The 24442-nt window shown below is 37.1% G+C and overlaps 1 protein-coding gene across 10 annotated transcripts in view; it reads left to right on the top strand.

Annotated features, from left to right (window-relative positions):
* Rbp6 (RNA-binding protein 6) overlaps positions 1–24442 on the top strand; it is a 241786-nt gene that overhangs the window by 126611 nt on the left and 90733 nt on the right. For all 10 annotated transcript variants that reach the window (XM_090369754.1, XM_090369762.1, XM_090369759.1 and 7 more), the window contains one exon: positions 302–394. In XM_090369754.1, the coding sequence (XP_090225880.1) occupies positions 302–394 (93 nt within the window). The remainder of the gene's footprint in view (positions 1–301; positions 395–24442) is intronic.

Below are 24442 nucleotides of genomic sequence, written 5' to 3'. Positions count from 1 at the left end.
ATAATACATTAAATGTATTATTAATCCTGTGCTCCGATTAAATGAATTAATCATGACCTTCTACTAAACGCATTAATCCTGTTCTCCTACTAAATCTATTGTGTTCTCTTGAGATGTCTCAAATGCTATTTTTCTACAAAAATTTGTTGCTGATAAGTTTTTAAAATGCTACTGATGCTCTCCTACAAAATCTATTTATTAATGATGCTCTCCTATGAAAGCTATTCACGCGTCACTTCTAATTGAAATTGACCATTTTAAAGTGGGCATTGCAATGACGAATGTTTGTTTTCTCTTGCAGATGGTTACTAGAACAAAGAAAGTATTTGTGGGGGGTCTGTCCGCACCTACAACCTTAGAAGATGTAAAAAATTACTTCCAACAGTTTGGCCGGGTAAGTATTTTTGAATCTCTATTCTCTCGTCTGCCACCACCATCTCCTAACAAACTCCGAAAATCGAACGATGGGTTAAACGAGGGACCAAACATCCCTTCCCTTAATTAGCGCAAATCTAAAACTGTCGATCGCGATCTACCGGAGGATCGCGATCGACAACTGGGTGAATATCAATCAAGGTGGAAGTTCTTAGGGGTTTACGGCACGAGCCCCCAATAACTAGGGGGAGGGGTATTATGATATAAGATGAAATCCTCTGCTGCTGTGCAAAGATTATTAAAAGATAAGAAAAAGGCGTTTTATTTCTTCCACGAGATAATAAGATACGAACTTCTCGGTAGTTAATAAACATACCTCCGGATTGTGCATATGCGCTCCTACAGATAACTCGAGCAGCTAAGAAAATTAGCCGCACAGCACCCTGACAGCGCCTTACAAAGAGACAGCCGACTGTTAAATCACCAAACATGCGCAGAATGTAATTTTGCGGCGAAAATAATTATATCGGGCACAAAGCCCCAAAAATGTTCAGCTAGGTGATAATAGTCAACTTTGAAAAATCAGTATCGCGAAACACAACGTTAACTCAACGAGCAATTAACACCTTGTATAACTTTTAATATCTTAAACCGCACGCCTTTCAAAAAAAATGGGAACAAAACTGGCGCTTGATATTAATGTGTTACCGCGGAAAGGGGGGGAGAGAGAAAGAGAAAAAAAAAGTGCGAAAGAAAAGCCGTAATTTCCACGCAGACTATAAAATGTATACCCTTGGGTAATGATAAACTAGGGTTGCTGATAAGCAGGCAGTGGGGGGAGGGGAGAGTGAAGGAAAAAAAAAGCGGTTTAGAATTAGAAAAGCAAACAATAGGTTTTAATCTTCAGAGTGCAAACAACAGTGGGGAGAATCTGGCATCGAGGCTATATATTTAATGGTTCCCGAACATCTTTTGTACTTGGTCGGAAAATGCAAGAGCGCATGCGCCGTCTGTCCCGCTCTCTTACTCCTCCTCCTCCTCCTCTTCCTCCCTCATGGACCGTGTGCGGTTCGTTGGGCTCGCCAGACGGCACTTTGGAAAGTTGTCTTCTGAGATTTTTTTCCCGCCTTCTGACATCGAAGAAAACCACGTGATCGAATTTTGTTTCGTCTGCTGTAAAGTGTAAACTTTAATTATCGTTATTAGGGGATCTTTTAGGTGGATATTTTATAGGAGTTTAACTGGAAGTTTTGGAAACTGGATTTGAGTTCGAACACGGGTCCAGTCTTTTGGTCCTGGATCCAATTTGAGCATCGGTTGAGGGAGGTCAAGAAAAAGCTTTAAATCTTCCGTTTTTATTATCGATCCTTACACGAATCCCGGCAACTGGAATATCTCCTTAAAGGGCGTTGTCAATTTCGGGAGTGTAATTATTAATGATCCATCCACTTCGACAATGTCCAACACCTGAACATCTCATTACTGCCATCTACGGGCGGCGTTCGTTACTACAAAGGAGAAAATAATCTGCGGTCGCCTATATTTTCAGCTTGGCGTCCATCTTGGCCAATCGGATGGTTGTTCTTCTGTTCATTAGCGCACCAAAAGACCACATGAGCGTCCACCGAGGAGATAAATCGCTCCACAGCGGATCTCCATTACTCTGATGAGTTTACTGTTTAACGGACGCAATACGAGCGTACGGACGGGGGTCAACCCATGGATTACGATTTATCGCGGTGTCTTCTAAATGGTGATGTATGTCTTTCCCCCCACCCCTTTACGGGTCTCCCACATGATGCTTCTGCCAGCCACTCGTAATGCCATTCGAGAAGAGAGACTTCACCGTCTCGCGCTCCTCAGCCACACCCTGCCACTACCACGAACGTGGCAAAGACGCCTGAATGGGTTATGAGGATATTTATGGAGATGTGTCTGCCAGTGAGAGTAGTTCGGAACGTGACTAACCTCCCTCGAATACTCAGCAGATGACAGAAGTATTCAGCCAAATGAAACCATTCGAATCTTAGGGATGGTCCAATACTTTTGTTAAGGGCGTATACGTAGATTTTTATATAAACCATTTCTGGTGCTTTTGTAGAGTTCAGTTGTTTTGAAATAGGTGGAAATAAATTCAGTTTTCAAATCTCTCTGTCCAATGTTTTGTTTGTCCAATCTTCGGGAGATTTATCGAAGGATGAAGTAAGTTTGGTTGGAGATCTTCCCCATAGATCATCCATTACAGAATTGGTGATCGTTAATCCGTTTTGGAATTTTGTAAACTGGACCATCAGGATTAATAGAGGTGGAAGATTCGGACAATATCTTTGGAAATGGAGATCATTGAGATTGGATCCAAGACCACGTAGTTTTGTGGTCTTGGATGCAATGAATGAAGATGCTCTTAGGAGGTGTAGATCTCTTTGCAGATAAGTTTCTTGTATTTCTCTGACCAATCATGATGCATTGGGGTTGAAGTTCAAAGCGACTTGAAGATGGTGTGATGGAAATAAGACGTTAATCAATGACAAAGTGTGAACCCGGAAGTCTTCAGAAGCATCGGTTCGAGTCAGTAACGACCGGATAGAAGGATGAGAAAAGATCCAAACCACAGGGGGCTGTAGTTGCTCTGAGCAGACCAAAAAGAAAAGATTGCCCCATTTGGGGAGTTGAAGTGTACGGTAGTGATTGTGTCTTTGGACGAGGGTTGCCTGCATAAGTGGTTGTTTCGCCTTTATTGGAACCCGTCAGAGGAAGTGGATTTGTCTAAAACGAAATGTTTGGTCAGTGACAATGGGGTTACTGGCAGCTCAGATGTTTCGCGTGTGTTGTTATTGGGGATTTGCGCTGCGTTTGCTCCCTCTCCCCTCATCCGATGTCCCTCCCTGCATTTCAGAATGGCAGAACGGTTAACGGGATGAAGAAAATTCGTCCCTTTTTGTGTAATTCTTGAAATCGACAAGAGAATGTCGTCTGGAATTTTCACAGTGGGTGGGCCAAAAACGAGAACATTAGGGAAAGACCCACGTGTGAGATGATATTCTGTTAATATCTGTCAGCCCAGACGAGCCTTTCAAGTAACGCCTGCTACTGCCGCCATCTTGAATTGGTGCTCTGCGTGTACTCTGGCAGGCTGTGGATCCTCCCCAATGACGTCAGAAAACAACGAATGATGGACATTTTGGGATCTCTCTCTCTCTCTCTCTCTCTCTCTCTCTCTCTCTCTCTCTCTCTCTGTCTTTGTTTCCTTCTGTAATTTGCCTATTGCTGTTCTGTTTTTTAGTTCTCTCTTTTCCTCCTTTCTCTTTCAATTATTTTCTTTGTCTTTTTCTCTTGGATGTTTCATTTTTCTCTCTTTCTATTTTCCTTCTTCCTTCTCTCCTTTTTTTTTTCTCTCTCTCTCTCTTTCAGTCACTCTTTCGGTTTTTCTTTCTCTTTCTTCTGTTTTTTCTGTCTTCCGTTTTGTTTGGCCGTTCTGTATTTTATTCTACTACCTTCTGTCTTCTCTCTCTCTCTCTCTCTTTGTCTTTTTCTTTCAGCCTTTCTCTTTTGCTTTTTTGTCATTCTCTCTTTCCTTTTCGTCTCGCCTCCTCATTCTCATGCTGGATTTCTCTTTCTCTCTGTCTTTTGCGCCTTTCTTTAGTTTTCTCGTTCTCTTTTCCTCTTTCTCTATCTCGCTTTCCCTCTTCAGCCTCTTCCTTTTTCGTTCACACTCTCTTTCTCTGTTTTTCTTTCTGTTTTTCCTCTATTCTATCTTTTCTCCCTCTTCCTTTCTTTCTCTCTCTCTCTCTCTCTCCGTCTATCGTTTTCTTTCTATTTATTCTCGTTTTAGTTTTGTCGGGCTCTCTCTCTCACTCTTTCGGTTTATGTTTCTTTCTGTCTTCCTCTTTTGGTTTGTCGTTTTCTCTTTTTCCTTCTCTATCTATGACTCATTTTTGCCCTTTCTCCATCTTTTGCCTCTTCCTTTTTATCATTCTCTCTTTTTCCTTCTCTTTCTCGCTTTTCACTCTATTTTTTGCCTCTTCTTTTTTGTTATACTTTCTCTCTCTCTCTCTCTTTCGCTTTCATTCTGTCTTTTGCCTTTTGTCATTGTCTCTCTCTCTCTTTATCTTTTGCATCTTCAGTTTTTGTCTTTCTTTCTCGCTCCTTTCTCTCTTTTGCCTCTTCCGTTTTGCCATTCTCTCTTTTTTCTTCTTCTCTCTTATCATTTTCCTCTTCCTGTTTTGTCGTTCTGTCATTCTTTCTCGCTTTCTTTCTTTCTATCCTTGCCTCCTTTTTTTTGTCTTTATCTCTCACTTTCTTCTCTATCTTTTACTCTTCCTTTTTATAATTCTCCCCTTTTCTTTTCTTCTCTTTCTTTTCTCTTTCTCGTTTTTTTTCTATAATTTGCTTCTTCCTTTTTGTCATTTCTTTTTCTTCTCTCTATCTTTTGTGTCTTCATTTTTTTGTCATTCTGTCTCTCTCTCTCTCTCTCTTTCGTTCTCATTTTCTCTCTATCTTTTGCCTCTTCCTTTATTTGTCATTCTTCCACTCTAGTTTTCTTTCTATCTTTTGCTTCTTCCTTTTTGTCATTCTTTTTTTTCTTCTCTCTCTTTCTCACTTTCCATCTTTTGCATCCTCATTTTTTGTCCTTCGATCTGTCTTTCTCACTTTCTCTCTATCTTTTTCACTCTTCCTTTTTATCATTCTCTCTTTTTTCTTTCTCGTTTTCTTTCTATCTTTTTCTTCTTCCTTTTTGTCATTCTTACTTTTTTCTTCTCTCTCTCTCTCTCTCTCTCTTTCCTACAAAAAAAAAAAAAACGAAGAAAGGAAAATGGCCGTGTCAAAAGAAACATAATCTGACTCTGGCGATCCGTGGCTGACCCCGCACTTCCTTTATTCGTGACCTCTTTTTTTTCCCACAATTCCGTGCCCACAACAACACGCGTTCCCGTATCAGGTTTCCCAGAGGGTAAATAGGGACTACGTCTACCATTCTGGGTGGGTCCCCGCATCTCAAGGTCACCGGGGTCACGGATGACGGGAGCGTGGCCAGGTGAGATGCAGGAGGGTGGCCGCCGCGTGATACGACAAAAACTCTTAAATTACCATCCCCCGCCATCATCCGCGGCGGGTCACTAAGCAGCCGCCAGAGGGCGCCATACAAACACGACTTCAAATTTATTCGATAAAATCGTCTCGAAGTTCTCCAAGAAGTCTTCAAGAAAAGTCTCAAAAAGATGTCATCGTTAAAGCCACGTGATTTGGAAATTTCTATTCATTGGATAATCATCCACCAGGGGTATTTTAAAAGGGAAACACCTTCCCAGTCACCATCTTGCGTGACCCGCTGATGGCTCCTGGAGGAATTATGGATGGCCAACAGTAAACAGTTCGATTTCATCGATGGAACCTTTCCAGCCCCTGCTTAACTGGGTTCCAGCTGCCCAATGACGTCATAGCAACAGTGTACTCGCTAATTGTGATCCTCTTACACGGCGTCTTGTGTTAATGAAGTTTTTAGGGGGTGATCAAGATGGGAAATGCTCCTTATCTTTCCAATAAGTGATTTGCAAAATCTATTAAGTTTCCTCTCCTTTGCCAAGATGCTTCCGATGGAAGGAGTGTCCACGCGAAATGTTAATTATTTCAGATGGAGTTTCTTTCCCTCATTAGGAGATTATTGTAGATGTGGGGTTGTCGATAAATTCATTCCGCAAACCGGGATTTAACAGCCACAACGTTGGAGAAGATTGATGGTGATTTCGAAATCACCATCCTTCTTCTCCAATCACCCATCGCTAAAATCCCTCTCCAACTGTCAGAGAAAAGACCGGTTTTGAAAACAAAATAACTTCTCGACTACTGTATTCCAATTTTCACTTTGTAAGACATTTTCTACACGCATGAGCAGTAAATTCCAAATTGGACCAATTAGAATCCACCCGGCCCTCTCAAAAGTAATTAGGCGATATCACTTATTAATGAAGCGCCATCTGGTGAAAGCTATTAGAAATAGCAACTCACAACACGGGTTCGCACCATTGAATGCGATCGAACGTAGTTAAAAAAAAAAATAGATTCGTCTATCTTCTTCGACATTGATCTCTTATCCTTGAACACAGTAACCCGGATTCGGACCATCAGTGATTTCGAAATCACTTTATTACAAATTGACATTAGAAAAATGTCGTTTATATATTCAACATTCGAACCCTGTATAAAGTTCTAATACGCATTCGAACCCTGGTTGTATAACCGCGTCGGGCTTGGCAGGTGGCGCCCCCTGGTGGAACCCCCCAGTTTTTATGGGGTTATGCATTTAAGCGTTTTAAGCTGGCGCAGAGATGATACGGAACTACTGCAGCGGATCTACATCCTGTTTAAACGGGGCCGGCGCTGGCGAACCCGCATGTCGTAACTGCCAAACGACGAGATGCAAAAGATTAAAAATTTCCGTCGAAAACAAATCCGAAGCCGCGCGGAAAGTTCCCGTATGCGGAACGAGACAACCCGCGTTCTGGTTCGTTTTCGCACAAAACTCGCTCGTAAAAGCGACTGTTGTGGAACGAATAAATCACGTGCAACCTCGCGCTCGGAATGAACGCTTAAAGTGCTTCGCAGAGGCCTTGAAGCCGTGTCTTCTTCCCGGCATGTTCGTGTGTTGTAATGAGTGCCCGACCCTGACTTAATAAAATTCATTTCCTTTGTTAACTAACAGACGTCATCAACACCTGAAATCTTGGCCCACCTTTCTCCGCTCTATCGGGGTGCATTAAAGCCAGAAGACTTCTCCCTAAGATTAAGTCCTGAGCGCATGCGTGATAGTAGAAGAAACGTATGGAGGATGAAATGGGATAACCTCTTTTGCATATCTATCCTATTTTCTTCTCTTTCAATCGCTCACAATTCTAAATATAGATTCTGTTAACTGCAGAAGAGGAAATTTCACAATTGAGTAAAATGTACGGAAGCTGAATTTGGATACGGGTGTGTGATATCCCATTTCGGCATCCGTAGATTTTTGTATGTTCATCTTTATGAGTTTGTACAAACGGATTAGGTATAAAAAATAATATTAGAGGAAAGGTATGGAGGCCCAAACGGAGCATTTCTTCTATTTTCCAATAGAAAATTTTCTTAAATGTACAGAAGCCTGTCGGGGATATCGCTTTTCCTTTTTTTATTTTTCTTGTGAGGAAATTCTCTAGTGAATGATTATTCTGAGGAGACGAATTGGAATACATAATTTAATTTTTTAAAGCTTTCATAAATATGTACATAAAAAAAACATACAGAAGCCGAAAGGGACCATATGTTTCTATACTTATGTCTTTTAGTTTAATATGTATAATTTTTTTATTTTAATTTATATAATTTTTAATTTATATTTTTAAGAATCATAAAAATTCATTTAAAATTTTTACCCAAGTATTTTTGTCTGCTAAAATATCCAGGATTAAATAACCCACCTTTGGTGAAATGTACGGAGGCTGAATTGGGCTATCATGATTATGTAGTAGGTTTGCAAATCCTCCCCCACCCTATTGTGATGAAAGTTTCTGGTGAATGCTTCTACGGAGGCCTAACTGGAGCGCACAGTTTTAATTTTTTTTCGAGCTTCTCATAAATTGGTACATAAAAACATACAGAAGCCGAAATAGGACATATGTTTCTATATTTTATTTATTGTATTTTTTTTTAAATAAAAATGTCGATTTGCTATTTTTTTCTTATTTATATTTATAAGAATGCATTTAAAATAGTAAATGTTACACTTTTGGTACGGAGGCTGAATTGTACTAACATGTTTATGTCGTAGGTTTGCAATTTTTTCCCTTATTGTGATGAAATGATCTGGCGAATGATTCTACGGAAACCGAACTGGAATACTTTAATTTTTTTTCAAGATTCTCATAAATAGCCACATAAAAACGTACAGAAGCCGTAATAGACCATATGTTTCTATACTTTATTTACTATTTTTTTTTTTTAGTTTTTCAAAATAATGTCTATTCTCCATATTTTTTTAAAAAATTTATATCTTTTAGAATCATAAGAAAGTATTTAAAAATTTTTAGGCAAACATTTCTGCCTGCTAAAATATCCAGGATAGCAAATAACCCATCTTTGATAAAATGTACGGAGGCTGAATTGGGCTAACATGTATATGTTGCAGGTTTACATTTTCCCCTCCCTATTGTGATGAAGTGTTTTGGCTGGTAAATAATGATTCTAAGGAAGGCAAACTGGAACACAAAATTTAATTTGTTTTTTGAAGCTTCTCATAAATAGGTACATAAAAGCGTACAGAAGCCGAAATAGACCATGTGGTTTATTACTGTTTTTTTTTTTAATTTATATTTTTAAGAAACATAAGAATGCACTTCTCCCTGCTAAAATTTTCAGGATAGTAAATAACCCACCTTTGGTGCAATGTACGGAGGCTGAATTGGGTAAACATGTTTATGTAGTAGGTTTGCAATTTTTTTTTTTTTTTTTTTTCCTGTTGTGATGAAATTTTCGGGTGAATGATTCTACGGAGGTCGAACAGGAACACATAATTTAATTTTTTTTTCAAACCTCATAAATAGGCACATAAAAACTTACAGAAGCCGAAATAGACCATAAGTTTCTATGCTTTATTTATTTATTTATTTATTTATTTATTATTATTTTTTTAATTTTTCAAAATAATGTTTCCCATATTTTTAAAAAAATTATATCTTTTAGAATCATAAGAATGCATTTAAAAAAATTTAAGCAAACATTTCTGTCTGCTAAAATATCCAAGATAGTGAATAACCCATCTTTGGTAAAATGTACGGAGGCTGAATTGAGCTAACATGCTTATGTTGCAGGTTTGCATTTTACTACCTATTGTGACGAAGTGTTTTGGCTGGTAAATGATGATTCTAAAGAAGGCAAACTGGAACACAAAATTTAATTTGTTTTTTGAAGCTTCTCATAAATAGGTACATGAAAGCGCACAGAAGCCGAAATAGACCATGTGGTTTCTATACTTTATTTACTGTTTTTTTTTTTGTTTTGTTTTTTTATTTAATTTATATTTTTAAGAAGCATAAGAATGCACTTCTCTCTGCTAAAATTTCCAGGATAGTAAATAACCCACCTTTGGGGAAATGTACGGAGGCTGAATTGAGCTAACATGTTTATGTAGTAGGTTTGCAATTTTTTTTTTTTTTTTGCGAAACCGAGATTCTCTTAGCCACGATTACAAAAAGAAGAAAAAGTAATTGATGCTATCAGAAGAAAAGAAAGAGAGAGAGAGGGGGGGGGGAGAACGAATTGAATGAACACCGAGATAAAAAGCCACCTCAAAGAACGCGTGGAACTTAGAAGAAAAGACACAAGATGAGTGGCTAAGCCTAGTGTGTGTGCATTTTCATTAAGAAACATTAACACGAATTTTTGCGCAGAAAAACAAAATATATCGTCTGCTCCCAAAAAAAAAAAAAGAAAGAAAAAGCGAGGCTGTTTTTCACGTGACTCCTTTGAGACACAAAAAATCGCATTAAACGTGGATAGAAACAGAAGAAAAGAAATTACGACTCCTTAAACAAATTGAGAAATCTTTCTTTAATACCAAACCTTCCCTAAAGTCTGTGAAGAGGAAATAATTTGCCACGCCACCGCGGTGTCCTTCCACCCCCCCCCCCTTTTTTTCTTCATTATTTCATCTTTTATCCTGCGCGAGCTGAGCAGAGTCACACAGAGTCGTCCATTAAGAATTTTCTACCATCAGAAGGTGAATGGAAGAGACCCTCTTCTCAACAGAACTCGCTGAAGTGCTCTTTCTTTTGCTCTGGTAACAAAATTGCTCTCCACCTACTCCCTCTAGCGGCCAAACTCGCTAAACTCATTATACACCAAAGTCCAGACAAGATTTTATGAAAACTTCCAGTTGCGTTATTGCGTGGAAGTTTATTCTGCTCCAAGATTTCCTTCCTTCCTTCTTTCCATCCGACAATTCTGTTTAAGGCTAATTACGTTACTGACGTAATTAATTAATTATATAGGCTAATTATTGGAGCCACTAGTTACCAAATCCTTAAAGAGATGAGGCAAGTCCTCTCTGCTCCTGCTGCTGTGTTCGAATAGACAGCACAGAGGGCGCTATTGTACGAGAAAGACGAGGGGGGGAGTTTGATATATTCTATCGATTGGTGGCAAGCGTAGTTCCAGAGATGTGTCAGTTGGAAGAGCAGTAGAACATGATGCATCGAAGACCTGTCTAAGGTTCTACAAGAAATGAAAACTTTGGTATGTAATTTAATGGTCAACTCGATACTGAAAGGGAAGCACAGAATTGCTTTGTGGACGGTGTCTGAAAGGAGACTATTTGCAGGGAGTTTGGTAGTTGCATTAGCATTACAAGGACACGAGCCTTCTTATTACACTGTTTAACAAAATATTAGAGAACGGTTTTCTGACTCTTCAAACAAGTCAATTAAAGTGAATTAAAATCGCCCATCTAAATAAAAAAAAAAAAAATCCGCGTTCTACAGTGTTATTAACAGAAAAATATCCTTGACACAGTCTGCACCGATACATCGGTCACCTTCGTCAACCATCTTGATCAAAATGATCCATATTTTCTGGAAATTCATTCACGATGAAGTGTATTGAGACATCCAGTTAGCTAATATTTTGGTAGGTTCGTGTAGATATGTAGATAAGCAAAAACACAGTCTACAGCGATACATTCGTCACCTTCATCCACGATAATAACACCAACTTAAAGTGATCGATTATTTTATGGAAATTCATTCACGTTGAAGCACATTGAGACCCCAAGTTCCCTAATATTTTGGTAAGTTAGTGTAGATATGTCGCTAAAAATCGTTAAGATTTGGTGATTGTCTCATTAAAAGAAACCCGGTCGACTACAGCGCCTTCTATAATTCAGTATTTTTGTCTTTCTTCCTTTGATGCCAGGCCAGATCTTACCTGCTATTAAGAGAACATCTGAAATGGCGTCTTATTTTTAAAATGAAACCCTGTCAACTTTCAAACATACTCAGCAGTTGCGTTTTAACTGACTTTTACACTATTTATCAAAATATTAGGTACGGTTTTCTGACTCGTCAAATAAAATACGTAAAAATCGCCTATCTTTATGCTAAAGCAAAAAAACGCGTCCTACAGTGTTATAAACCGAAAAATGTCCTTGACACAGTCTGCAGCGATACACTTGTCACCTTCTTCCATAATAACACCATATTGAGACAACCAGTTGGTTAATATTTTGATAGGTTAGTGTAGATATGTTGCCACGAAGTTTTTATATAAAATATAGGAGCATCAAAGGGCAGTGTTGCCAACAATCGTTTAGATTTGGCGATTGTCATTATAAGAACTTGGTCGACTACAGCGCTCTCTATAATCCAGTATTTTTTTTTTTTTTTTTTTTTAATCTTTCTTCCTTTTATGCTCTGTCTTACCTGCTATTAACAGAGAACGACTGAAATGGCGTCTTATTGTTGGTGGAGTTTTTAAACTGGAACCCTGTCGACTTACAAACGTACTCAGCAGTTCGTTTTAACTTGGCGTCGCTCACAAAATTAAATTATCATCGGGCGAATTTCCTTCTCGATGTCACCGAGATAAATTGCGCTTGATTACCTCATTTCAATGAAAATGGACAGTCATGATCCTGCTTAACATTCGTCTGTTGCAATCGTACAAGTCTGCAGAGAACCCCCCCCTTACCCCTCCCCCAACACCCACCCGAGCGATTCCGATGTGGTTTCAAACGGTATAAAGAAACATAATATCTAGAGGCATTTGCAGCTCACACACACACACACACAGAACGTCCTAATGAGGCGAACACTGGTGGCGCCACCTCTCGGAATATTTAGGTCATCAAGAACTCCCAAGGTTTTATCGTGAACACTTGGGCCTGAGAGAAAGGAGAAGCGAATCAATGATACCTTTGGGTAGTGTGGGGTCAAGAGATGACGGGCAGGTGCATTAAAACACCTGCCACATGGAAAACGGCGTAATCACCAAAGAAACCTGTAGTGTACGAGGGGTAGGTTGAAAAATCACGAACTGGCACCCAGTTTGGTGTTCTTTCTTTCTGTACACTCCACGCATGCGTGATTAGAATTTATTTTTGAAAGATTCAGGAAGAAGAAGAATTTGAAAGCAATACGACGCACAAATTATTATTTGACGCATTTAATTGTACCTTTACTTTTGTTAGGGTAGTGTATATTATAGTGCATCATTCAATTTTAAATTGCTGTAGAGTAAAGAAGAAAATTTGGCTTTTTAATAATAATTATGGGAGAATCTTTGATGGTATTGAAATAATTCAGGGCGCCATCTTTGAGAGAACAGAATTGGAAGAAATAAATAACTAAATAAAGAAAAGAAAAAAAAAAGCCTCCAGTACAAGCTGCGTTGCTGTTTTTATGAGTCTGAAAAGAGAGAAGGGAGGAGGGAAGGTTGTCCTAATGATATTCTCTATCACGCCTAATCTAAGCCATAATTGCCACAGACCCGTGCCCTGACTCATCAATAATCACAAATGAGTTCAGACCAAGGCTTTTTGCTGCGTTCGCATTTTGTTCCCTTTTTTTTTTCTCTCCCTCTATTTAGACGGCGCATAATCACTTTATAATCTTTCTATGCGTGTATGGTGGCATAAAACCGAAGAAAATATGCAAATGAGCCGACCAAATACAACTCGTGCGCGTTCTGTCTTGTACTATCCAGTAATAACCGGTGCTGTCTGTACGCTGTTTACATTATCGGCCGATAGATGGCGCTTACGCGATAAGATAAGCCAACTGCCCAATTCTTCTACGTCTGCTCTAATAAAATCAAATTCAGACGAGAACGGGAATCTTATCGAAGTCGTTGCAAGATTGTACCGATAGGTGGCGTGACCTCTAAGAAACATAATTAGAAATCACAATACTGAAAATTCTCTACTTTACTTATAGTTGCGGTTACCACCGACAGATGGCGTTACTGTCGCCAAATTAATGGATTATTAAATAATCATCGGATATTCGAAAGAACCGCCTACAGATGGCGGTGGTAAAAGTTATCTTTATTAGCACTAGCAGGCAAAAGTTTGAAATCTTAAACTCCAACAGATGGCGCTCGGATCAGTTTTTTTTTTTTTTTCCCTCTGTGGCTATCATTTCTTGTGTTGACGCGAAATGGCTTCTTCCCGACAGCCCTTGCGTCGAGAGCCCTTACCTAAGTCTGTATTAGACAAGAGTGTCTGTCCAAGTTGATGACATCGCTTAAAGAAGTATCGCCGGCCCTTACACAAAAATAAATGGCTGTACTTATGGTCATACTTTCTATTTGGCTCTGGTGTTTTATGATCTTGGAGAACGCTTCTTACATTAGAAGGTGATTGAGTTAAAGACGTAAGAAATGAGCCCTCTGCTAAAAACGAATGAAAAAAAAAAAAAAGTCTGCGTCTGTGTGGGTTAAAGGGGAGTGAGGGGGGGCCTGAATAAAATGAAAAAGACTTTTGGCCGAATGCGGTTGAAAGTGGCAGCAATATCGGAGCGTATTAAAGACTAAATGGAGATATTTGGGTTGGAGAGTTTGATCAGAAGAGGATATTGGAACACACCATGAATTTCTATTGGCTTTTGGAAGGGTTCTTCTTTTTTCCTTTTTTCTACAATAGCCCGTTATCTTAGCTATCCGATATCTCTCTCTCTCTTTCTTTTCAGGTAGTTAAATAAAGGAGGGATCGTCTTTGAAGGTAATCAGCCCCTTAGCGTGTCTTTTGGAGGCATTGATTATCAATTTATGAAGGTCTCACGAAACGTAGATACTGGCTAAGAATGAAAGGTCATAAAATACATCACCATTTTGGCTGCCATCGAATATCTGAGCTCTTCTTTTATTTGCAAACATGGCGCATACAATGCGCAGAAAAAAAAAATCGATCATACAGAAAAATTTAATTTTTTTAAAAATTTTTCATAACAACAGAAATCGATTTTTTTTTCAAATTTAGCGCAATTTGAAATCACGCACAATTAGGAAAAATCTCAATTTTGCCTAACAGAAATAGAATTTTTTCAAATTTTGCGCAATTTTAAATCACGCAAAATTAGAAAAATCTCGATTTTTGTCTATCACCAGAAATCAAATTGTTTTTTTTTCTTCAAATTTTGCGTAATTTGAATTCACACAAAATATGAAGAAATCTTAACTTTGCGTGATTTCAAATCACGCAAAATTTGGCGAAATTCGATTTCTATTGTTATATAAAATTTGAAAAAAAATCTCATTCTTTTGTTTTGCGAAGTTTTTATAAAATTACATATATCTATTACACAAAAATTAAAAGATTATTTCTGTTGTTTCACAAAAGTTTTAAATAAAACCAACTTCTATGTTTAGAAAAATTTGAAAATTATTCAAAAATTATTTATGCCGTTATGCTAATTTTGAAGAATACTTACTGTATTTCTGTTCTTACGCAAAACTGTTAAATTCTATTTCTACTGTCACACAATATTTTAAAAATCTATTTCTGCTTTAACACAAAGTTTTAAACATCCATTTTTATTATTATGCAAAATTTGAAAAAATTATTCTGTTTCAATAGAAATAGAATTACAAATAGAATCTCACAAAATTTGAAAAAAATAATTCTATTTCTATTATCTCGTAAAATTTGAAAAAATAATTCTATTTCTATTGTTACACAAAATTGTTAAAAAAACTATTTCTGCTGTCACACAACATTCGAAAAAAAATCGTTTTCCATATTTAAGCAAAATTATAAAAATCTGTTTTCCATTTTTAACTAGAATTATAAAAATATATTTTGTTACGCAAAATTTGAAAAAAATGATTCAATTTCTATTACTTGCAAAATTTGAAAATCTATTTCTATTGTTGCAAAAAATTTGAAAAATACATATATCTATTAGGCAAAAATTAAAAGAATTATTGCTGGTGTTACACAAAATTGTTAAATCTGTGTCGGATTTTAAACAAAATTATTAAAAAATTTATTTTTGCTGTCACACAACATTTGAAAAAATCTATTTCCATTTTTAAGCAAAATTTGAATCTATTTCTATTGTTACGCAACATTTGAAGAAATATTTGTTTATACTGCCACGCAACATTTGAAAACAATCTCTTTCCATTGTTTCATTAAATTTTAAAAATTACATATTTCTATTGTTACGCAATTTTTTTTAAAATCTGTACCTACTGTCGAAAAATTTTAAAAATAAATCTATTTCCATTGTTACGCTAGATTTTAAAAATGTTTGTTTCTATTGTCAGGCAAAATTTGAAAAATTATTTCTATCGTTGTGCAAAATAAAAAATATATTTATATTTCTATTGTTAACCAAAAATTGAAAAAAAATCCGTTTTCTATTTTGTTAGTTTAAAGTGAAACTAACAAAAGCATTTGATCATTCAAAATGGCTGCCCACTGAATAATTTTGATTGCATAATTTTCTCGTAATCCAACAGGCTTGCGCGAGTCTGACCAGTGCGTACAAGGGAATGCATGAACCTTTTGGTTGTTGTCATCACATCTTTCTCATTCTCTCTCTCTCTCGTGCGAACGCGGGTTTATGAGTTTTCTCAGATATAGACAAGGAAATAAATTTACAACGTGCTTATCGTGTTTTGTAACGCAGACAAGGGTGATGTAAGGATTGCAAACAGACTTCTTAGTGTTCAGTAAAGAATATAAGAACGGCTATAAACACTAGAATGATGAAATCATTCCTGTCTCTCTCTCTCTCTCTCTTAGTTTCCTGCGACACCCTTAAACGTTTCGAATCGTTTCTTAGCCACCTTCCTCAGGCATAAAATATGCATATTGCAAATTAAGTTAATATTTTCGTAAAATACTATATAAAATACTGATGAAAACTGCTAATAAAGCGCTCGAAACTTTTAAGGTCATTCTAAGGTTTTAAGCTCATTTGCAACGTGCCTTTAAATCTGATGAACGTTGGTAATAAAGCATTCGAAACGTTTGAAAGCTTAATTTTACCTATTTTTGATGCTTTTGTTTACTCATAAGTATTTTTCCGAAGGCAGGGTCTGTGTGTTCAAGGCCAGTTAGTTTCTACACGTTAGGGGAAAGGGGATCAATCCCCACGCTCGTCTTCTAAATGGATAAATTAAATTTGAGTGAAAAGATACTTATAACTTCCTCTGGTCTACGATGGGAATCGAACCCGGATTTTTCCTAACTGGTGCCAAGCTCACTATACTAACTCTCTGAGTGAGTCAGAAAATTTGAAACTTTTGCATAGTTTATACTGGATAAAGGTGCTGCTAATAAAGAACTTGAAACGTTTAAAGTATAGAAATAAATATTTTATACAATGTTGTATTGAAATATTATATACAGTATTTGAGAATGAAAATATGAATTTGAAAATTTTGCATATTTTATGCGTGATGAATATTGCTACTAATGCACTCGAAACGTATAACGGTTTATTTTGGATAAATGGGCTATGTCTCTGAAACATCAGCGAGAGACAGTTTCCCGTTTGTTAAAAATGCTAATTTTTAATAAATATAATTAAAACTGTCTATTGTGTAGGCTACATCTGTATCTGATGACGGCTGCTAATAATGCACTCGAAACGTTTACGGTATGGAATGAAATATTCGATACAGTATTATATTGAAATATTATATAATGAAAATATGCTGAATTTTGCATATTTCATACCTGATGAAAGTCGCTTCTGATGCACTCGAAACGTATAACGGTTGACTTTGAATAAACTGACTATTTTAAAAAAGAAATAGACGAGGGACCGTTTTTCGTTCTTTTAAAAATGCACATTTTTGATAAATACGATTAAAACTGTCTATTGTGTAGGATACATCTGTATCTGATGAAGGTTGCTAATAATGCGCTTGAAACGTTTATTGTAGGATATGAAATACCTGATACAGTGTTATATTGAAATATTATATAATGAAAATATGCAGAATTTTGCGTATTTTATACCTGATGAAGGTTCCTGATAATGCGCTTGAAACGTATAAAGGTTAACTTTGGATAAATAGACTATTTTTTTTTTTAAATCAGCGGTGGACGGTCTTCATTTTACAAATACACATTTTGAATCGATATAATTAAAACTGTCTGTTGTGTAGGCTCTTGGAACCGTTTTCAATGCCTTTTGTGTTACGATGCTTTACATCCTTTCTCTTTTAACGAACAATTTCAGAAGAACAAAGAGGGCGCCACTATGCATGTGTGGATGTGTTGACAAACATTCATATATTCATTTATTATCAGCCATTCCTTCCCCTCTTGGCTACAACTTCCTGGAGTGATGCAAACAGTTTTAATGTCAGAGCCGGAGAAGCGATATGGAAAATTAATGAAGCTGTTATACCAAGCAAACAGTGCTTCGTTTTCAGCTCTAAATTTTCAGCCTGAATTGCCTCATTACACCCGAGTAGAGGACAATTAACACACAATTAGTTACCTTAAAACAAACGCGAAGATCAGGGAATGTCTTCAGTTAGTCGGCATTTAATAATGGTTAGATGTAAAGAACAGAAGCCAATGGAAAAGTCAACTCGTCTTTTTTGACCTCCGAAAATTGCCCAGAAACCTAACAGGAGAAGGTGACAGATTAAAATGTTTTTAGATGCATCATCTCTCCTTCCGGAACTCGATTAATTGGTCCAGGATAATTAAGAGAGCTAATTATTCAAGAAAGATCAAACTGATGCCTCTGTTTGGTGATGGAGCCCAGAGATAGGATGTTTGCTATTCCCGGAATGCCTCTCATCGATGTTACTTAATCCGCTTTATTTTGAAGTGCCAGATTAACGGAGATTTACAACATTCTGCGCTCTGGGATTACCAGCATTGATACGATCGATGTACGCGGATAAATACTTGCAGAATCCAGAGTGGAAGTTCGTTGACTATCGTGGAATGATTTGGGGTTGCCAAGTGGGTCTAGTGACCGACGAAGAATGCAATACTCCAATCAGTTACATAAATCCGAAAGAGAAACGGTTTTACGGTTATTTTTTTTTTTTTTTAGTTAACTTGGACCTAAGCAGTCATTTGATATTCTAACAACGCCCATGACATGCAATAAAATCAAAGACTAGTTTACTTTTCTACACGTTACAGCAGAATTTACAAATACTGCTAGCTGTTGGTATTTTTGCCATACGGCAAAGCATCGTTCCCTTTTTTCTCTGTGAAATGAAAGTTTTTTTATGGTTTTCTGTATAGGAGTCATCGTGTATTGTATCTGATGGTTTAATGTACAATTTTAATAAAATCTATTTTATTTTTACTTAAAAAAATTTTAAAATTATGTTTTTATTAAAAAAAAAAGTCTTGTTCCGTGGAATAGAGTCAGTGCAATAATTATAAGCGAATATTGTCTAGTGGAGCGAATGTCACAGAGCTGTTTTGTTCCGGGTAGTCCAGATTTTGTTTTTCTTTTTTTAACGATCGACTTTTATGGCAAATAATTATTGTAGGTGCTCTTATGATTTTGCCAAGGCAGTGTACTCGAGGAACTGAGAAAAATAGGAGAAAAGAAGCGAACGAAAGTAGACAATGAAGCATGGAAAGTGAGTTGCGAGTCTTGGGGATGTTTGCGGCGAGTAATGAAAGATAAAAATGAGCCAAACAGGAAGATCCAGGTATGGAGGTATCGCAGGAGACGTACTTATCTTCGGCGATCCTCCCCACTTCCATTAAGTCTCTATGAAAACACAGTACACAGTTCATTTACCCAGTACCATTACCCCTACCCGACACTCAATCACCCCATCACTACAACACAGAGGGAGGGGAGATGTGGCATCGCACTCACGCGATCTTTCTCTCCAGAAGACACCTCCCCTGTGCATTATGTACAGAAATGGAGTCTTTCCACTTCTCACTACAAAAGAAAAAATTACTCTCTGAGCTGCTCGCTTCCCTCCTCTATTTTTATTTATTTATTTCGGAAAAAAAAAACATTTTTTTCTTCTCTGTTTTCCATTGGCTCCATGCGCAATTCGAGTCACACAAAAGCGGTCAATATTGAATTACTACCGCAGCATAACACGTCTGGGATTTGTGGGTTTACCAAGGTTACGCATGCATCTGCATACACCAGCTTAAAAGTACTCTACCTGCCGCTAGAGGGCACCACACAACCTACAATAGTACGGTCACTTCAGATCCGAAACGATAAAGTGAGAATATAGACCACTAGATGGCGCTGCACGTCTAACTAAATTGGATAATGGCAGTGATGGGCACAGTCGAATAAATCATTCGAACGATATGGGTACAATCGATATAACATTAAGGTGCAAAATTCTGCCGGTAGGTGGTGCTCCTTCTCTTTAACTTGAGCATTCGTTGAAAAATTTGGAACGGCTCCCTAGCACAAGTTCGAGTAAATGCCGACAGGTGGCGCTGAGGTCGACGGCAGTGTTAAAATGGCCCTAACTGCATACTGTAAAATAAATAAAATAAGGTAACTCCTGATGTTAGATGGCGTTAGTTTCTGCATTATACTTAGTTATCAAAGAAATGCGAAGAACCCCTAAAATATAGCCCGACTAGTCTGATAGGTTTAAGTACATAGAAAGGTGGCGCTACTATCAGCGACAGTCTTAAATTGATGGTAATTCCATACTGAGGTAAGATTTTTTAAAATAAATTAAGGAAAATTCTGGCGGTAGATGTCGTTGGTTGTTACTTTGGCAATAATTGCATTCTAAGATATTTTTTCAAAATAAAATCTGAAAAAATTAAGGCAAATTCTGCAAGTGTTATACAGTTATCACAAAAAATGTGGAAGGAACCCTATAATAGCCATGCTAGTCTGATATATTCAAGTAAACGCCAATAGATGGCATTACGTTCAATGGCAGATTAAAGGTAGTTGACAGTAGATGGCGCTAGTTTCTGAATTTTCTGAAATTTTCACAAAAATGCAGAAAGAATCCTATAATATAGCGTTATAAGTCTGACATATTCCAGTAAATGCCAATAGGCAGCGCCACGATAAGCGGCAGTGTTAAATTGGAAAAGTTTCCTTTTTTTATCTTTTAAATAATTTCTATAAAAAAAGACGTTAGGGTAAATGTTTACCAACAGATGGCCTTGGTGAGCAGTCCAGCTGTATTATTCCGCGTTAAATCAACAAAATTGTCAAAAGAAATTTATTTTGGTTCGTTTGCCGGAAATACATTTTTCAGTTTATTTCTTGTTCGAAATTTTTCTTCTCCCCGACCCCCACCCCCCCTTTTTTTTTTCCATTGTTGTTCCGATAAAATGAGATAAAGTTGATCTCGCCCGTTACAGATCTTCTTTCCAACTTTTGTGTCAGTTGTATCATCAACAATGGAGACTGCTGTCACTTTCTTAACGCCACGTGTCACTCCCACTACATCTCCTCCGCGTGCTATCTTTTTCTTTGTTGATCGTTTTCAGTAGAACTTTCCAAGGTATTGCGCAACTTGGATTTCTCATTGTTACCCATTTTCTGTTTATTTCACGAGAATGATAGCGCGAGCGAGGAAGTACGCGCGAGATTTTTCCCTCGGAAAGAAACAAACGAAAAAAAAAAAAAAAAGTAGTTAGCTGTGACATAAACAATTAAACGTACATTTTCATTGTTGTAATTACTGTTTATTTCACCAGAATCATAGCGCGAGATTTTTCCCTGGAAACTAACAAACTGCAGGTAGCTGTGACGTAAACAATGAACATTTTCGTTGTTGTAATTTCTGTTTATTTCACCCGAATCAAAGCGCGAGCGAGCACGAGATTTATCCCTCGGAAAGAAACAAACGGGGAAAAAATGTAGTTAGCTGTGACGTAAACAATGAAACGTACATTTTCATTGTTGCAATTTCTGTTTATTTCATGAGAATCATAGTGCGATTTTTCCCTTCGGAAAAATTACGTCCAAACTACCAAACAAACTAGTTTGTTTGGTAGTTTGGACGTAAACAATAAACGTTTTCATTGTTGCAATTTGTGTTTATTTCACGCGAATCATAGCGCGAGCACACGTGAGATTTTTCCCTCTGAAACAAACAAACAAAAAAAAAACTATAGTTTCATGTAGTTTCTGTGATTGTTTACGTTACAGCTAATTGTAGTTAGCTGTGACGTAAACAATCAAATGTACATTTTCATTGTTGCAATTTCTGTTTATTTCACGCGGATCATAGCGCGAGCACATGCGAGATTTTTCTCTCTCAAAGAAAAAAAGAAAATTATATATATAGTTAGCTGTGACGTAAACAATAAACATTTTCATTGTTGCAATTTCTGTTTATTTCACGCAATCATATCGCGAGCACACGTGAGATTTTTCCCTCTGAAAGAAACAAACGAAAATAAAACTAGTTTCACGTAGTTTCTGTGATTGTTTACGTCAGATTTTTAAACGCGAGATTTTTCCCTCTGAAAGAAAAAAAAATGTAGTTAGCTGTGACGTAAACAATGAACATTTTCGTTGTTCTAATTTCTGTTTATTTTACGTGAATGATAGCGCGGGTGCGCAAAATTTTTCTCTCGGAAAGAAACAAATGAAAAAAAAAAAAAAAAACTAGTTAGCTGTGACGTAAACAATGAAACACATTTTCATTGTTGCCATCTCTGTTTAGTTCACGCGAATCATAGCGCAAGATTTTACCCTCGGAATCTAACAAACAAACTGTAGTTAGCTGTGACGTAAACAACAAACATATTCGTTGTTGTAATTTCTGTTTATTTTACGCGAATTCAAAGCGCAAGGGAGCACGCTCGAGATTTTTCCCTCGAAAAGGAACAAATGAAAAAATAAAAAAATAAAAAATTAGTTAGCTGTGACGTAAACAATGAAACGTACATTTTCATTGTTGCATTTGTTTAGTTCATGCGAATCGTAGAGCGAGATTTTTCCCGCGGATTCTAACAAACTGTTGGTAGCTGTGACGTAAACAATGAAACGTACATTTTCGTTGTTATTTCTGTTTATTACACGCGAATGAGAGCGCGAGATTTTTCCCTCCGTAACAAACAAACAAACAAACAAAAACTATAGTTAGCAGTGACGTAAACAATGAAATGTAGATTTTCATTGTTGCAATTTCGCGTTGATTGCAAATGGGCGTGGACTGTGGTTGCTATAGCAACGAAAAGAGCCTTTTAAAAGTAGCGTGTTTAGGCCTATTTCTTTCGAAACGGAAAACGAATATAAAAATAAAGTTTTCTCTCTTTTTTTTTTTCTCACCAAATCAGTTTGCTCAATTTATTCAACAACATTCCCATGCTTGCAGTCAAGAATACTAAAGCTATAGTCCCAGGCGTCAGCTTTGAACGCACCTCGTAAGAAATCGGAGAAAAGGTCAAAGGTTGGAACATTGTAAGGAGTATGTTCTGTACGATTTCGGAGTAAGCAAAGACAAGAAGTACCGTTAGGTGGTGGAAGTGTATGACAGGCGTTGTCAGCAGTTTTTATTTTTTATGGCCCGCCAGTGATATTGGATTTTATGTTGGGTGTTTACAGTCTGCAGGAGAGAAGATGGCCAGCTAGTCGAGTGCAATTCTCTTTGCAAACAGATGGCGCCTCTTTTATCCATTAATAATCTTGCTTGCTACGAAATGAATTTTAACAACCTGGGAGTCTTGTTTCTTTCTTAAATGGACAGCCATTTTTTTTCCCTTCATTTTTTTCTTTTTTGATGTGTGCAAGTGGAATACGACATTTGAAACCCACTTTATTACAGGTTTAACGCAAGATGAGTTTTACCTTTTATCTCTGGAATAGTTTTTTTTTTTTATTAGTGACTTTCTCTCGTCTGCTGCTTTCTCGTCTGAATATTAGAGTAGAACGCTATTTTCACGAATTCGAGAGAAAAAACATGAAGAGATGTTAATTTTTTTATTGCTTCCCTTCTAAACGTTTTCCCATTGTTAAGACAACGTAAAAATAAAATCCATTGTGAATAAATATACTGAACTTCGTCAGGTGTTTATAACTTTGTATCCCAAAGTGGGATACAAAGTTACAATATGGGACAGTAAAATGAATGAAGAAAACAGTTATACTGGTATGGTTCCTGAACTTGGGGGGGCATAAATTTAAATTACAGGGGGATTTAGACCAGGTTGTAGGAACAGTCGTATGTTTATATACTTTGTTTATTGTGTCCTGTTATATTACAGTGTTGTAAGAGTGGCCACTTAGCAACTAGGAGTAGCAATCATCTGGTAAGCTGTTCCCGTTACTGCCACAAGGAGGCGAGCTATTTCTTTTCAGAGCACAGATCAAACAATTCCATTTTTTTTTTTTTTTATGAGAATCCCAAACACGAGAGATATTAGAACCTATAGAACTTAGTACCGTGCATGGGTTGAAGGTTGAGAAGATACTTGTTGACTTCGAGTTGAGGTTCTCAAGAAATACGTATGAAGGAAAGTTGTTCAGAAAACAGAAGTTGAATGAATGAACGAAGAAGAAAATTTGGTTCTCCTGTGAGTTTGAAGTTGGACAGTAAATGGATGTCGACTGGTTGTAGCAGGTGTTCAGACCTCTGGAAGAGAGAAAGGGAATTATAGAATTCAATTAAGAAGAAAAGCGTGCATGGAAGTATCTACAGAAAGCATACGAACCCTTTTAGAGAGATATAAGACAGGACTAAGCTTTAGAAGGGTTGAAATTAATTAAATTATTTTTGTCCCACTGGAGAATTACCTAAAGATCAGCATTTAAGATTTGGTTAGGATCAATGGTTGAATCAACCGATAACTGGGATTCTGTCAGAAAAAGTACTTGGGGTTTGGCAGACTGGAAGTGAAAATGGACATCGTTGGGATTGGAACTGAGACCACATATTTGTGAAGTGTTTGGTAGGTTTAGATCTTTTCGCAGATCTTTTTAGATCTTTTCATGGTGTATTCAATAGAAGTTTGGATCTCGCAATGATGTCCATCATAACCTCAAAAGACATCAGTTATAATGCATCATGGAAGAGATGGGGAACGGTTGACCGGAACTTAGCTCTGGAGACTAAACATGGATTCCACCACTTCAAGCTTCCAATAAGCAAA

Source organism: Mastigoproctus giganteus, chromosome 3 (assembly GCF_048544385.1).
Source record: "Mastigoproctus giganteus isolate SK-2022 chromosome 3, ASM4854438v1, whole genome shotgun sequence".
In the NCBI taxonomy this organism is placed as follows: domain Eukaryota; kingdom Metazoa; phylum Arthropoda; class Arachnida; order Uropygi; family Thelyphonidae; genus Mastigoproctus; species Mastigoproctus giganteus.
Note: the sequence above shows the minus strand (reverse complement) of the source record. Positions and strands in the feature narration are given on the sequence as shown.